We start from the raw sequence: 17,045 nt of genomic DNA, 5'->3' as shown, positions 1-17,045 counted from the left end.
TGTGATTGAGTCATCAGGTTAAACTTGACTTTGAATAGTTACCTGAACATTCTTTTGGGGTTTAATGAAGCCAACCAGAAACTGTAGGAATTTGAATAGTAGTTGCACGTTCCTCTTCCATGACATTCTATAAATGGACTGGCTCGGAATTCTTCCAGACAGGACCCGGGGGATGCCAGAGCCTGACCTGCGCCCTCAGAACCTGCACTTGTGAACTGTCAAGGTAAAAATCTCTGAATAAGAATTCTGTTGTGGCGTTCAAGTTTTCAATGCTCTACTCTTGGCGGGGGGGGGGGGGGGGGGGGGGGGGGGGGGGGGGGGGGGGGGGGGGGGGGGGGGGAATAGACAATAAGAAAAGAAAATAGCATGAACTAAACTTCTTATGCTTCGTTACCCAGATTTGCTAATACTCTAGCTACCTTCCAAGTTGAGGGATAGTCATCAAAAAGAAAGCAAAAGCTATTTATTCTGCCTGGAATGCACCTTTTCCTCAGCTAGCTTGTTCTCAGAGTTCAGGGATCTGCTTAAATATAACCTGAAGAAGGCTTTCCTTGACGTTGCCCCTTTCACAATCTCTCTCCTTATCTTTCCTTATTTCCCTTATAGTACTGATCACCCTCTGAACTCATCACTATGTTTTCAGTAAAGAAGGGGGGATAATGTATCCTAAATGATGCTACACAAAATATGAATAACCACCCACCACATATGTGCAGCTAGCACAGTCACTGATGGTCAGTCCATAGATTTCTTCATTTAGCACTTAGATCTGGGGAATCTCTTTAAAAGTCTTTTTCTCTTAGTTCCCGTCTTCATAGGAATGTCAAAGGGGCACAGTGTAAGGCAATACGATTTTGGAGCAGACAGACTCAGGTTCAAATCCTAGCTTTACCACTGACTAGCATACCACTGCAGATAACAGAAACTACCTTTAGGGTTTCCATAAGGATTACAGAAGATCTATCTATATAAAACAGCTGCCAGCTAAAAATATAGGCATTCCATTACTAATATGGTATTACTCTTCACCTAAATGTCTTATTTAGAATTTGTGGATGAAGTCATTTTTTTTAATGCTCCTTTATTTACAAAAAAAAAACAACACCCCAACTTGCTTTAAAAAAAGTATCTTTCTAGAGTTTCAAGCAAATGTCCATGGCACGCTGTGTGCACTGACATCAGGCGGCTTCATTCCCCGGCGGCCGCCTTTCACCCCGTCCAACGTAAGATTCTAGGGGCAATCTTTACTATGACTTTGCTGTTCTTTCCTCCTTACCATGATAAAAGAGAATCCTTTCCAGAGAGAAATCCAGCCGTGAGGACAGGAGGGAATGTCAGTGGTTTGGCTGTGGATAGCTATGGCCATCGCAGGACCTTCACAGACGGTGCATCTGTAACACGAAATGAAGAATGTGGCATCCCCGCTCTCACGCACTGCGATGTACTTGCTGCCCTACGTTCCGTTTCAAATGAAGTGACTGACCTGGTCCCATCACAAAGCTAAGGGATTAGATTTTTACCTGCTAATATAAGGCTCCAGGGCCCTGCCAGTAATTGGAGCCATGTCCATTGGCATCAGAGCTGGTGTTGACAGCCAGTATGAATAGTCATTTCGAGATGCAAAATTGCATACGTCATTGATGTTACAGAACAAGAATGGCATTGTGGTAAATCGCTGCAGGCAGCTGCCAAGGGTTCCTAATGAAACATTAGACTGAGTATCACTGTCAGTAAATTAAAATCATTTTGAGTATCCTTGCTAGCCAGAGGCTGATTAAAACAACCTATGGCAAAAATGAGAAAGGCGACACAAAAGAGTTACTTGCAGAATGTGTTATTTGCAAAGTTTTAACAGTGACAGAAATCAAAGATCCAATAAGCAAACACATCTTCCTTCTCCCACCCTTGAAACTTCCTGGGACCCTTTCTAATGAGCCTAGCACTTGAGGACTGGTAGAGGTCTGTTGGAGAAATGTCTTTTACTTCAAAATATTCCCAGTTCTTCCTATGCGTGTAATAGCTAATAACTAGACAAAGCTTGAGAAAAGATGCTACTTGTAAGACTCAGAAGCAAACGTGATTTCAGTGAAAATTGTTTGCATTCGACAGGACGAACTAGATCAACATTTCACAAGCAAGGCTCCTTCCAGGGCTTCACGTTTCCAGAATGAAAATTAGACGTGAGGCCTGTGTTGTCTTATTCACGGTCTTCAAGGAGTGCTGTCAGGCACTCAGGGTTGTTTTCACTTAGCTTCAGAGAGAAGTACCCCATGCTATGAAAATTGACCATCTGTATATGGAAGAAAATGACTGAAAACAAGGACTGGGACATTACCCAGGTCTTGTCCGTGGGCTTGTTCATTTCCTTGTACAAAAAGAAGAGAGAACCCACTATAGAGCGGCTGTGTGCCTTCTGGGCAGGAAGGGATGGCTGTAGTCTGACTGTGCCTGGTGAAGATGAAGCCTCTCATGGCTGTTGCAGTTGTGGGTGGTCCAATGTCTCCAGGTTTGCCCTTCAAGCCTGGCAGTCCATCCAAACCAGGGGGTCCTTTAACAAACATGGTATACATGTTGCAATACAAACAAAACCTCAAACTCATTTTCCGGAAGTACTGATTTAAATGTTTATGTATATCTGTTAAGCCCCTCTGTAAAGGAGTCCTAAAAAAGAGGGGCTTACAAAATGGCCAAACAGTATTAAATGTCCACTAGTTTATCACACGATGCCTTATAAATATTTGTGTATATTGCATGATGAGTTTTTGAGATCAGGTCTTTTTTTCCCCTCCCCCAATTTTTTTAATGTTCATTTATTTTTGAGAGAGAGAGAGACAGACAGAGAGAGAGAGAACAAGTGGAGCAGGAACAGAGAGAGGGAGACACAGAATCACAAGCAGCCTCCAGGCTCTGAGCTGTCAGCACAGAGCCCGACGTAGGGCTCAAACCCATGAACTATGAGATCATGACCTGAGCCAAAGTTGGACGCTCAACCAACTGAGCTACCCAGGCGTCCCAAGATCAGGTCTTTTTTTATCTTTGCATTCTGCGGTGTCCAGCACGGTGGCCTGCATCTGATAGGTCTTAGGTACACTTTTTTTTTTCGGTACCAATGAATGTATTCTACAATGTGGGTAAATAAGTTAAATCAAATATCTATATTTTGGAAGTCTATTCAAGGAGATACTTTTGATAAAGTCACTAAACATTCATGGACAATATTGAAAGTTCTTTTTAAAGCTGCAAACTTCAAGGAAGTTTTTAATTAGTAAGGCAAATAGAATGGAAAAGACTGAGGTAAGGGTTAGTTTTTAAAATTTATATGAGCTTAAGGCAAAGTAAGTAATTTGTATACTTTTTTTCCCCTCTGCACTTAGAGTAAGGCACATTCGTCACTTTCTATTATTATTTTTTTGGTAATCTCTCCACCCATTGTGGGGATCAAACTCACGACCTTGAGATCAAGAGTCGCATGCTCTTCTGACTGAGCCAGCTAGGTGCCCCAACTTGTCACTTTCTAAGTAAGTACCGGAGAAATATCCTTTCTCTCCATCGTCGTGTTCTTTACTCTCCCTTTCTTCATCAAATAGCTATTACTGATGATACTGGCACCTGCTTCCATCCCCCCTTGGCCCCTGATCCATTTCCACTGTACCCTAAGCTCTACCCAACCCACCTTGGGTTCTAAAGAAATACAGAGAGGGTTGGATTTGGGGCCCATTAGTCAAGGGAGGATTGTTGTTTCCCACAAACAACCATGCTATGGTGCCAGGCAGCACCCCAGTATAGTCTCTGCTCAGAAGTCCGTGCTTCTCATGAGGATTGGTTAGAGCCCAAGATTATATTTTTTTCCAGTCTCCCCCCCATCCCTGTCTTGTCTGGGAGCCTTGGTTCGTTCTTTGAAATTAAAAACAAGCCATATCTAAATCTGTCTATGTCTCACGTCTTACTGGAGTAGCCCAAAAGCATATGTTTTTAATATATCCAGATAGAGAAGATACACATTCTTTACTTTTCCCCACATCTGTCCTCATTCCCAGAGAGCTATAATTGGCCACAAGCAAACGATGCCTTGAGGTCCCTGCACAGGAATTTTGATTAGGTGAGTATGACAGAAATTAAGGTGAGCTGCTGTACAACTATGCACGATCAACGATATTCTGCATTTCTGAGTGAGAGGCCGAGCTCTCGGCTTATACCTGTGTTACTTAACTCTTAGATCCTTATCCTTCTTTTAAATGTTTATTTATTTTGAGAGTGAGAGTGAGAGCATGAACAGGAAAGGGGCAGAGAGAGAGAGAATCTCAAGCAGGCCCTGCACTGTAAGTGCAGAGCCCGGCGTGAGTCTTGAACTCAAATGTGAGATCATGACCTGAGCCGAAATCAAGAGTCAGACACTTAACTGACTGAGCCACCCAGGTGCCCTTACTTGTCAGCAAGTTTAAATCCTTGAGGGGTATAGCATCACACAGGTTCTGTGGCCAGTGGCTTTAGCAGGAAGGTTGCTTTGGAATTTGGCATAAGCCATGCCATTGTTTCCAGGATGCCTCTGGTTTTATTGGGTTTGCCACCAGGAGTCACTGTGCTTTGCTTTGTGCACATAAGCACGTCTGTTGCCCTGATAGCATTCAGTCGCGTCTCCAGCATAAACACCTTCAATTTTAAGAACCGTGTGCTCCCTCTGGTTCCAGAGACCCTGCTTACAGCCAGCAAAAATGGCCTTGGACCACAGCCTTCCAGACCTATTTGTCATTTTAGGAGTCCTGTTACCAGCAGGCCCCACTTATTTGCCCTTTAAGTTCAGCAGCAGGACCTTCCTTCACCTCCACTAGACTAATTGGAGAGGGCCTTCTTCAGGATACACATGAATTGTTCAGCCATGTGGTATTCAAGAATGGTATAGTTTAAAGATGACTTTTCGTAGGGGCGCCTGGGTGGCTCAGTCAGGTAGGCTTCTGACTTTGGCTTAGGTCATCATCTCATGGTTCGGGAGTTTGAGCCCTGCGTCCGGCTGTGCTGACAGCTCGGAGCCTGGAGCCTGCTTCGGATTCTGTGTCTCCCTCTCTCTCTGCCCCTCCCCTGCTCACACACATACTCTCTCTCTCAAAAATAAATAAACATTAAAAAAATTAAAAAAAAGAAAGATGGCTTTTCTAGATAAAGATACTAAGTTGCTCTTCTATTCATATCAAGATAGTATTTTTTCTAACTATGTACTTATATGCTACTTCTCTAGATACTATTAAACAGTACTCCTATAAATAATTAAAAACAGTATTGGCCTTTCCAAAAATAGAATTAGTGCTTTATGAGGTCTATTTGTCCTCAGACTAAAAATTTGGTGGACATTTGCCCAGTTGAGAGATAGGAAGGATGGTGTATTCCAATAATTCTTGGTTTTTCATCTTCTTCCAAATGAACGTTTTGTCCCTGGCTTTTAATGCAAACGACAAAACTGAAAGACGTGGATGACTCTTACAGTCACTGATTTAAAGGCGACTTCTCTGGATATTGAAACAGCAGTCAGTGAAGAGAAGGGAATAGAAGAAGCCAGCCATTCGTTTACCTTGCTCTCCTTTACAGCCTTTGTTGCCTTTTTCTCCAATTGGCCCAGGAGTTCCCGGCCTTCCATCCTTGCCTGGTTTACCTCTTGGCCCACAGGGTCCTAGGCAAAAAACCAACACTGTGTTGAATGGTTCATACAGGAAAAAACAGGGGTGGCCAGTCATCCCAGATATGTGGGACTTCTCCAGTTTCGGCAACAAAAGTCTTACAAACTGAGCCACGGACAAACTCGGACAGTTGGTCATCCAACTTGTTACATCCTACTTCTCAGGGGGAAAAAGAACCCTCAAGAATGGACTAGAAACATATGAGATAACAATGGTTTAAAATTGTGCTGCCATTTTGCTTCACCCTCTTCCAGAATTTGCTATGCCCTTGTATTGATCAACATAATAAGTCATGTCTCTTTTATATCACAGAAGTAATTCAGGCAAACTTAGAACACAATTCCATTCAGAAGTCTATTACAGTATGCTTACCCTATACAGAGAGGTTAGTTCAATTTCCATACACCAGTACTTTGATAAGATTTCATAAGATTAAGCATATATTTGCATTTACTACTCTTCCAAGTGCTCTCCAAAGTGTGAGAAAACTACACACACATAGAACTCAGGTTTATTCAGGTAATCGTTTTCAAATAAGAGCTCTAAGACCAATGGTTTTCACAGCAGATAGAATTAATACTTGATCTTAATGAAAAAAAAAAAAAAACAGCCGTAAGTGCCTAAAGTGTATTTGCTCAAGCTTATACACTACACAACAGGTTTCAATAGAGTCAATATTTTCAATAGACTCTACAGTGCTTGCTTCCAAAGCACTTTGTAGGTATTTTGGTTCAACCACTTGCTCGTAATCCACATCAATACAGTCAGTTCCACACCTAGGATTCCTGGTGGCCCCGGTGGCCCAGGCTCTCCTTGCATCCCTGGTTCTCCAACAGGTCCAGGTGGCCCCGGGCTTCCCGGGAGGGAGATGATCTTAACTGTGCCAGGGTCTCCACGTATACCTATTGACATGAGCAGAGGAAAACGATGGGTTCACTGATGGGCTACCCTTTCTTCATGAAGAGCAATACTAAGGAGAATAATATTTACCGGGTGGTCCTTTTGGCCCAATTTGCCCTGGAGGTCCAACTGGTCCCAGAAATCCTGGATTACCCTTCTCCCCTTATAAAAAAAAAAAAAAAAGCAATGTGATTCCATGTAGAACAGTGGGTTTCCCAGCTCTTGAGGTTTATGATCAACTGTAAGGACAGACACTGGGAGTTAGGAATGGAGGTGATGGGGCTCTGTGACAATGGCTACAACTTCTGGCATTTTATTTGGACCCAATCAATCATGCTTAATGTTTATTTAAAAATATATTCTAGAAGTAGGCATTAAGATTTTGTATTTTAGTATTGAAGAGAAGAGTTCATAAAGTTCACTGTTTCCGTTCAGAAACAAATTTAATATTTAAAGTAAAGTATGAAGTGACATTAAACCTATTTTAGTGCTTACATCAGTTGTCATAGTTATCTACTTTCTTAGCTTATTTCTCTAGCTTTATTAAGAGCCCATTAGTTATATTAGGGATTCTCATGAACACATATGGAATATTTGCTTTCATGTAAACCATCAAAATGGTATGATTTCTCTCCCAGTCTTTGACATGTATAAAAGTTTACCAAGAATCACTGATTTGGATAAATATTCTTTTTTTTAATCTTTATTTATTTTTGAGAGACAGAGTGCGAGCAGGGGAGGAGCAGAGAGAGGGGGAGACACAGGCTCCAGGCTCCGAGCTGTCAGCACAGAACCTGATGCGGGGCTTGAACCCATGAACTGTGAGATCATGACCCGAGCCGAAGTCGGATGCTCGGTGCCCCTGGGGAAATACTCTTTTTAAAAATCTTGAAGTAATATAGGCGTTACGTCTGATTTCTTAGAAAGACTTTAATACTAAATATGGTATTTATGGAAGCAATACAATCAAATATATTACCAAAAGTTAACTGGAAACTACACTCTAAATTATCCACTTGGTATCAGAACCTCAGGAAAATGTCCATATTTATTTAAACACATCAGAAGAAGCCTGTTTTTCCTTTTGAGGATTAAAAATTTTCATGTTCCAAAATCTAAGAGAAAAATGGAATATGTTTCATGGAACACATTTCAAAAGAACGGATTTTTTGACTCTCCCCTCTAAATAGCTCTAACTATTTCACCAGGATGTTTCTTTCTTTAGTGGGGCCCTTGTATAATTTTTCCAATCTTAGATATTCCTGTTCTGGGAGGTGGGGAGTGACAGGTGGGACACATGGTGCCCAGGCTGCCCTGTTTGGCCTCCCCCCCCCCCGCCGCCGTGTTCACCCTCCCCCACCATGTCTACTGGGACTCCTTGGAATCATCTGCTTTGATTTATTCTTAACGAATTTGCTCCTTGGAGAGTCAGTGGTTGAAAGTACCGAACAGGCTAGGCTCTCTTTGAACTCCACCTTGTCCTCTCTTGGACCCGGAAAGGGTTTACCTTTGTGAAAGTGTGGCTTTGTTCCTTTTGGCTACACTCACTACTTAACACTATATAGTCTGTGATAATAGATTCCCTACTGTACAGAGGCAGTGACAAAGGATTTAATCAGTGAAGACAACAAATTTAATATTCAAAGCCTTATTTAAGGTCATAGCATCCTTATGGAAGATTTGAGAAATATTTTCTGAAACCTGAGATTTAGATTTTTGTGCATGAAAATTTTACACTTACGACCCCCCGAATTATGTTTCTCTTCTGATTATAATACATGTGCCAAAAAACCAAATTCTTAAATCTCACGCAGAAAACTTTACTTACCCTCCCCCATTAACAGTTTGGTAAATATTTGCTTAGATTTTCAGCTTTTTAACATTATAACACACACACACAAGTGACAATAAGCAACTTCAAAGCAATAGTGTTGATATTGATGTAGTTCCCCATCCCCAACCCAACACACATCCGTATTCTCCCAACATACATCAGTATTTCAGCGGTCACCACTTTAAACTGTTTATTTTTTAGTTTTTCTACAGTTTCCATCCATCCTTAAAGCCTGAATTTAGTGTTTAAGACCCCTGGGGCTGGGTTCTGGTGGTCTTCCTTCTTTACTCATAACCAAGGTCCTATTTTCACCCTGTCTGTGATGACTGGAGGAGTTCCGTAAACATTTGTGTGCCCTAAAATATAAATCACAATCATCGTCTTTGTATCCAAAGAGTAGTGCACAAAAACAGTACCTTTTACACCTGGAAATCCATGGAATCCCGGATCACCTCTGAGCCCTGGCAGACCTGGGGCACCTGGTGCTCCCTATAGTTCAGATAAAAGGGAGCAGTACCAAAGACAAAATTTTAAAAATCGCAATTGTCACTGTAGTCCTTTTTTTCTTTTTTCTTTTAGCAAATAGGATATAATACATTGGGTCAGAATGAACTGAGGTCCGCAGATACCATTTTTACCTTCCAATCCAATCCTCCTATAGTTCCTCTGCCACCTCGATCTCTCCTGAGGACTATCATTTTCTTTTTCTTTTTTAAAAAAATTTTTAAGTTTATTATTTATTTGAGAGAGGGGGAGAACATGCACACAAGTTGGGGAGGGGGAGAGAGAGACAGAGACAGAGACAGAGACAGAGAGAATCCCAAGCAGGCTCTGCACTGTCAGTTCAGTGCGGGGCTTAATCTCATGAACCATGACATCATGACCTGAGCCGAAACCGAGTTGGATGCTTAACCGACTGAGTCACCCAGGCGCCTCGAGACTATCATTTTCAATAACACAGAAGCAAAAACTGCCTTCACGGTCAAGAGCAAGCACAACTTCTGGGTGTTAATGTCTGTTGTAGGAGTGTGGAATACAACAATATTCTGTATCCTACATGGACCTGACCAGTATCTGGAGACCTTTCCGGAAGAGCAGGCACTGGATTGCCAGAATGAAAATTGTAATTTTTGTTTGTAATTTGTGCAAAGACAACAGAGCCCATATTGAATTGTAGCACCCACCATCATTGTAAGTAAGTTAGCAGAGTTATAAATTACTCTCGGCCCGAGTAGTGGTGGAAGTAAGGTGTCCAGGCATTGGGAACGTGAAAGGGTTATCTGGGGCACTTTGACACGCACTTTTGGCAAGGATGCAAGTGATCTGACCAGGAGACGCTCCCTCCTTGGGCTCATACTTGCCCTTGTAGCCATGGAATGCTCAAGCAAGGCCACAGGAGAAGGGGCAAGGGATCAGAGCTTCAGAAAGGAGCTACATGTCAGAACGTAAGTGAAATCTACTATTACACTGTCCATATGAATGGAAACAATACTATTACTTGAAAACAAGGAACTGAAGGTCATTAAAAAGGCCAAGAATAACAAAACTGGCCTCTAAACCAAATGTCTTTAGAGCAAGAAGACCAAAGAAGGAAAAATCCTGTACCTTGGATCGGGTGGTGTCAGGTGCAAAAAGGCGGGAGAGAAAACGGAACCACCTGGTCAAGGACTCTCAGGCTCCTGAGGTCTGGCCTGTTGTCCAGAAGCAGAGGTAATCGGGGAGGAGGGGCAGATGCCAGGCCCCGCCCTTGGGTGAGGAGGGCGCAGCTCCATGCAAGGAGAGGATTGTTAAGGGCACAGAGCCAGTTTAGGCATCCATCGAGAAGAATTATCTTTCTTTCTTTTTTTTAGTTTTTTTTTTTTTAATTTTATTTTAGAGAGTACTTGTGTAAGCAGGGGAGAGGAGCAGAGGGGCAGGGTGGGAGACAGAGAGAGAGAGGGAGAGAGAGAACCTTAAGTAGGCTCCATGCTCCGAGCCTGACGCCAGGCTCAATCTCACAAACTTGGGATCATGACCTGAGCCGAAACCAGGAGTTGGACATTCAACTGACTGAGCCACCCAGGTGCTCCAAGAAGAATTATCTTTCCAGTGCAAACGTAGAAGCTCTGACTGACCTTGAAAGCACCAGAGGACTTAAGAGAGATCGCATTTCCAAACAATACATTCCACAGCCCAGCGTCCTTGGAAGGACTTTCTCTGTGATTTTAGGATCAGTGTTTGCCACTTTCAGAGAATCATGGAAAACATGAGAGAGATCTAAGACTGGGCAAATGTCTCATTTTTTCAAAAAAAAAAAGTTTAAAAAGGTAGACGCTGGAAACCGAATACCAAGAGAACTTAAGAGAACTTCCCATGATTCCTCACATGCCATCATGCTAAATAAAGTACCTCATTGCCCATCACTGATGAAAACACAGAGCAGCTATGACATAACTCTGAATTCCTCATCAATCTCCAAGAATTTGACGTAAACAGGGGGGAGACAGGTTTCTCGAATATGCTGCCAAGAAGAAAGTGAGGGAAGATGGCCCAGGTGTTGGGTGGGTGAGAGACTGAATTTAGAGAACTTCATAGTCTGGGAGCATGAGCCTAGATGAACACAATGACAGCTATAAAAAAGAAATTTGAAAGTTCTGCATTTAAGTCACAAACAGACAAGAGCTGGAAGTAATGGAGAAAACTTGGAAGTCCTTCATAAGGAAAAGCGTGTGCACACACACACACACACACACACACGCTCTGGTTGACCAGAAGCTGACTGTGCAGTGACAATGTGGTGATGTGGCAGCCAGATAGCCCAAGGTTGGATTATAAAATGGTGGTGTTCCAGATGGTGAGAGTCTTCCCTCCTTTAGCCATTCTGTGGGGGTACTGAGTTCTTACTCCCAGGGGGTGTTTGTCTCAGGGGCTGTGTTCTAAAAAAAATTTTTTAATCCTTATTTATTTTTGAGACAGAGACAGAGAGAGAGGGAGAGAATGAGCGGGGGAGGGGCAGAGAGGAGGACACAGAATCCAAAGCAGGCTCCAGGCTGTGACGCGGGGCTCGAACTCATAAGCGGTGAGCTTGTGACCTGAGCTGAGGTTGGATGCTTAACCAACTAAGCCACCCAGGTGCCCCTCAGGGGCTGTGTTTTTAAGGGAGATGTTGACCAACTGTGATATATTCAGAATAGAGGCAGGGTTGACAAAGGGTTAAACTGACTTTGCAAAACGCAGGTATTTATCAGGGGAGAAAATGCTGAGAAGGAAGTGGCAGCTATTTAGAAACCCTGGACGTTCCATCAAGGGGAAAAAGTAAATAGACATTCAGGGATAGCACTGATAACTTTCAAAGTATATTAATAGAGAAAAATGATATTGTCCTCTAGAGTGATCCCAAACTGTTAGGTGTTTTAAGAGTCCATTACTGAGATTGTTCAGAGTCTAAACAAGAAAAGGTCAGGAATGACATGGAAAAGGGTCCCCTACAAACCAAACTTCTAGAGGCCAAATCTGTCCAACTCTTAGGATTCTTTGAACCTCCTGGACTCTGCCCTTGGGTGCTCAGAAGCATCACACATGGGCATTTTTTTGTTGCCTCTGGGGACATCTGATCCTGGCAATTAATGTAGAAGAATATAAGAAGTCAAAATAATTTCCCACACTTACCGGCTGACCCGGTGGCCCCTCATCTCCTACAGTTCCAGGTGGACCTCTAGGGCCAGGCTTGCCCAGAAGCCCCTTGTCTCCTTTCAAGCCTCTCACGTGACTCCCTGGAGGTCCCGGAGGACCAGGGTCACCTGCATTTACAGAGAGCCGGTCAGTATTGGGCAGTGGGGGCACCTGGCAGGTTCTGTCGGCAGGTTTTTTTTTAATTAAAAAAAATTTTTTTTGATGTTTATTTATTTTTGAGAGAGAGAGAGAGAGAGAGAGAGAGAGAGACAGAGTGTGAGCAGGGGAGGGGCAGAGAGAGAGGGAGACATAGAATCCGAAGCAGGCTCCAGGCTCCAAGCTGTCAGCACAGAACTTGATGCGGGGCTCGAACTCACGAACCGTGAGATCATGACCTGAGTGGAAGTCGGAAGCCTAACCGACTGGGCCACCCAGGCGCCCCGCTGTCGGCAGGTTTTTGGACGACGGGCACAGCCTGCACCCAGCGTGACCCTGCACATGCTTTCTGTTATGGGGTGTTGATGGACTTGTGGTTAAGACAGAATGAGACAAGGCCAGGGAAGTGCTGGCCAAAGGCAGGGGCTGTTTGTCCTTGGTGAAGGTCTGCCAGACAGGGTCTGTGCCTAGCCTGGTACTTGATCCATAAGAGCAACTCAGTAAATCTTGGTGATGGGATGCATTTCTCTCTTTCAGGCTTATTAATTTGGTGTGCTCGCTTCAGCAGCACGCATACTAAAAATGGGCTTATTTATTTGGTAATTACTAATTTTCAAACAGATCCCCTCTGTCCCCATCACACCAATAGCCGTGGTGAGCACCAGGTGATGTACGAGGCGTTGACTCACTATATTGTACCCTTGAAACTAAGATTACACTGTATGTTCACTAACTGGAATTTTTTTTAATGTTTATTTGTTTTTTAGAGAAAGAGAGAGCCCGTGCAAGCAGCGGAGGGGCAGAGAGAGAGAGGAGGACAGAGGATCTGAAGCAGGTTCCGAGCTGATAGCAGAGAGCCTGATGCGGGGCTCAAACTCATGAACCGTGAGATCATGACCTGAGCCAAAGTCAGGCGCCCCAGCTAACTGGAATTTAAATAAAAAGTTAAAAAAAAAAAAAGAAAGAAAGAAAAACTCCAGCAGCTTTGCTGCACTCCGCTAGAGCAAGCAGGTAAAGACCAGAGGGAAAAAGAAGCAAAGAGGTCACACCAGGGGAAGGTTGAAAGCTGCTGTTGTCAAACGTTATTTTCATTCTTCTATCTTATTTAAAAGTAGACCCTCTACCTGGGTTTCCTCTGAAGCCTGGTGGACCTCGATTTCCTTTCTGGCCAGGGATGACTGCACCAGGAAAACCCGGTGGTCCTGGGAGTCCCGTCATGCCGGTGGGTCCCCACGGCCCGGCATCTCCCACTATCCCTTTCCTGCCGGGGAGGCCAGGTAAGCCTGGGGCTCCCCTGTCTCCTTTGGCTCCTGCAAAGGAAAAGGTTTGGTAAGTTTCCGTAATGACCTTCTACTTGGAGTTACAGTTTGGGGTTACCTCTAGTAACGCAGATGCTGTGCTTAAAAGGCGTTAAGATTCGCAATATAGTTTTTGAAAGAGGCTGGTAAAAGAAATACAGGTCTATAAGAAACTGAGTCGAGACTAATTTCTGCCTTAGTTCAGTCTTTTGATTTTGTCAAAGTCACCTCACTATTATATGTGTCAGTTTCTCTTTTGTTCTTTTTTCTTTTTCTTTTTCTTTTTTTTTTTGAGAGAGAGAGAGGGAAAGAATTTTAAGCTGTCTCCATGCCCAGCAAGGAGACTGATGTGGAGCTCGATCTCGTGACCTGGGGATCATGACCTGAGCCAAAATCAAGAGTCAGAGACCTAACTGACTGAGCCACCCAGGTGCCCCAGTTTTTCTTACTTTAAACACCTAATGTAGCTCAGTCTTTAAAGATCAAGTGAGATAATATACAGATGGAAAAGTGTAGTGTAACTCTTCTTGTGTCACTATCTGCTTCAATTAATATTATCTGATGAACTTTAATTACAATGACCTTGAATAGAGAGAACGTTCAGAGCTAAACTTCCTGGCATTGATGTGTGCATCTCAAGAGTCACACAGCTAAACCCAGACAAAGGAACAACAAAGTTGCAATCCCTCTTCTCTCCTTTCTTCTCCCCCATAACACAAACAAACACTAGTCTGGAAGGGAAGGCGGTGGCTGGGGGTTTGGAATTACCAATGAGGATTCCCAAAAAGTCACCACTTAATTACTAATATTCTTCACCTTGGAGAACCTTCAAGAAAACTGGGCTTTGACGTTCATGAATGGGAAACGTATGAACTGCAAATAATCCCTCCCTCCTATTTTTTCTCTCTGTGTTATTCCAGAAATAGTGAATGGCACACAAGTAGGGGACAGGAAGAAGGAGGGTGAGGCTGCTAGCACAGGGAAGGGCTTGGGACGTTATCGTGCAGGAAGGCAGAGTGATGATGAAAATAAAATGGATGAATATTAAAATATTGAATATCTAGCCTTTGTCTATCATGTTCTTTAGCTTTTTTTTTTTATACTTGCAATTTACGTTTTTCAAAGAAAGCGGTTAGATGGCTTCAGCTCACTTGAAGCTCTGAAATGCTGGGTATTTGTACAACAGAGTCTGGCAGTGGTCGGAGACCCCAAGATGTGGTCTTAGGTTGTATGGTCCATGCCCATAAAGATGCTTCTTTGTTTCACAGTATGATTTCATTTTAGCATTTGGGAGTCTCAATGAAATCTTCTCCATATTTACTTATCCTAGAGGGACTGAGGCACATAATCATCTACTTACATAATTGGGCTAGTTGTTATTTTTTTAAAGGCTTTTTGACTTAAGGTATGATTATTTTATATTAAATTTTATTTCCAAACACATGCCAAAGTATTCTCACTCCAAATGGTTAAACTTTGAGCTTAGCCTAGGAAAATGAACGGAAACTCTCCCTTTGGCAGTAAGTCTAAAACCTGATCTGTGAACGAGACCTGGAGAAGCCTCCATGCTCGTGGAGGAAGGTGGGGTCCAGGAAGTGTGAGGACACTGAGCTCAACCAAAGAGACCGTGACACCACCAAGAAACAAATGGAAAAGTGCAGCTCTTGTAGACTTTCACAGTTGAGCTCACAGGTGGAGAGGCAGTTCCTGCCCCTCTGAGCTTCTCAGTAGGACCCAGCTACTCCCTGCTGGTTCCCGCAAGCATTGCTACCCAGAGGTCCTCAGTAGGAAGAACGCTTTTTGCTAATAAAATACTCCTGTCTGCAGGACCCACGTCTGTGAAGGGTCCATAGAAGATGCAAATGATCTAATATTTCTTCTGGCAAATTTCTCCACAAAATGGAAAAAGTTTGAAGAAGCTGCTTATCTTGTAAAACACTGCCATGAGAAATCCGGACTCAGAGTCTGTCAACCTAAAATCTTGTATATACTTTGAATGACATGTTCTGCAAACTGCCATGTTTGGCATTGAGAGAGTTACTGGTAGCCAGCCCTTCATAAAAAATAGTCTGAACCACAAGCTGGCCCTGGGGATGGGAGTCAGACCCATGAAGATAACAAGGTGGGAAAGAATTCGTGTCATCACTGCATGTTATTCCCACCCCGCTGCCCCCTGCTCAGAATAGCAGAGAGGGGTGCTCACAGAGAGGGGGTGCTCACAGAGAGAGGGTGCTCATGGACAAGCCAGCAATTCCCCCTACACCCTTTTAGGAGGTGATACATTTAAACCATGCCAACAGCCACAACCAAGGACTGCATAGGAAGTCTTCTGATTTTTTAAAGACTTTCGATGGGAAGAAATTCCAAAGTTGGATCACAGTTGCTGATTCATTCACTTTGCAATGGTGGTCATAATTTTTAAGCATCTTGAATATTAAGAATGTAAACACCTTAAATTACCACTGGGACTTCTTTAATTCAATATGTTAAGTTTATTTTATATACCAGGCGATTTTGATTAGATTCTGTCCTTGAAATCTAGATCACCAGGGTCAGGGGGTGGGGGGTGGGTGAAGCACTGCTCACCTGGAACTCCAGGGCTCCCTCTGGGGCCTGGAACTGCTTTCAGCAAACCTGAAAGACAGAAATTTGGTACCTGAGTGTTTTATATGTGGTTAATTTCATATATTCTGCTTGGTCAGTTTCACTGTGGCAACAGAAGGAAGTTTAATCACCACCCACCCAGGACACATTAAAGATCATCAATTCCATTGGAGAAGTATCTCTAGAGCAGTGAAGGATTACAATGGCACTGACCATTCAATGCACAATGAAACCAGTGGACCCAAGCTCATGAGCAACGTGTACCTGTTTCTCCCTTTTCTCCTGCTGGGCCAGGGATTCCATCACGTCCCTGGTTGCCTCGCATCCCCATTGGTCCGGGAGGTCCTGGAAATCCTGGAGGTCCTGAGCAAAGAAATGCCATTCGAAGAGAGGGCATACTTCCTGGCAATGGCCTGATGTGAACACTGGATATGTAGAATTCTATTAAAGGTGCTCCTTCCCCCCGCCCCCCAGAACTGTAGTTATGTGATGCTCCCTTCACAGTGAAAACTATGAACAGATTTATACTACCATGAAGATCATCACTTCAGAAGGTGGAGGCTGGCAGATTTTTGAATTAGATAGGTATCAATACCTAACCTCATTTTTTTTTTTTTTTTTTTTTGGTCTGGGGACTGAGTAACTGGGAGCTAATTTCTAAGGAACAGCAGATAGGTATGCAAAGATTCCAGCCTGAGGAGAAAATATGCCTCCATCCTGAAGGGGAAATAGACAAAGTACAAAAATGGAACCTGGAGGGCCTTTTACTCCTGGAGGACCGGGGAAGCCTTTAATGCCTTTTAACCCCAAATCACCATCAGGGCCCGGCTTTCCTATAAATAAAGAGAGAAGAGAAGGGAAAAAAAGAATAGCACAAGGTAAATGGTTACAACAATGGCAGAAATGGTCCTTTTTTTATAGTCACCAGTGCCT

General features: G+C 43.3%; 1 protein-coding gene across 2 annotated transcripts in view; it reads right to left on the bottom strand.

The window, feature by feature from the left end:
- Positions 1-17,045, bottom strand: part of LOC122481854 (collagen alpha-3(IV) chain-like) — a 140,161-nt gene that overhangs the window by 3,447 nt on the left and 119,669 nt on the right. For both annotated transcript variants that reach the window (XM_043578013.1, XM_043578015.1), the window contains exons 39-51: positions 16,865-16,945; positions 16,377-16,475; positions 16,095-16,142; positions 13,335-13,520; positions 12,052-12,182; positions 8,820-8,892; positions 6,660-6,731; positions 6,446-6,571; positions 5,564-5,662; positions 2,336-2,548; positions 1,521-1,698; positions 1,277-1,391; positions 43-215 (exon numbers count right to left, since the gene is read on the bottom strand). In XM_043578013.1, coding sequence (XP_043433948.1) covers positions 43-215; positions 1,277-1,391; positions 1,521-1,698; positions 2,336-2,548; positions 5,564-5,662; positions 6,446-6,571; positions 6,660-6,731; positions 8,820-8,892; positions 12,052-12,182; positions 13,335-13,520; positions 16,095-16,142; positions 16,377-16,475; positions 16,865-16,945 — 1,594 coding nt within the window. The remainder of the gene's footprint in view (positions 1-42; positions 216-1,276; positions 1,392-1,520; positions 1,699-2,335; positions 2,549-5,563; positions 5,663-6,445; positions 6,572-6,659; positions 6,732-8,819; positions 8,893-12,051; positions 12,183-13,334; positions 13,521-16,094; positions 16,143-16,376; positions 16,476-16,864; positions 16,946-17,045) is intronic.

Source organism: Prionailurus bengalensis, chromosome C1 (assembly GCF_016509475.1).
Source record: "Prionailurus bengalensis isolate Pbe53 chromosome C1, Fcat_Pben_1.1_paternal_pri, whole genome shotgun sequence".
In the NCBI taxonomy this organism is placed as follows: Eukaryota; Metazoa; Chordata; class Mammalia; order Carnivora; family Felidae; genus Prionailurus; species Prionailurus bengalensis.
Note: the sequence above shows the minus strand (reverse complement) of the source record. Positions and strands in the feature narration are given on the sequence as shown.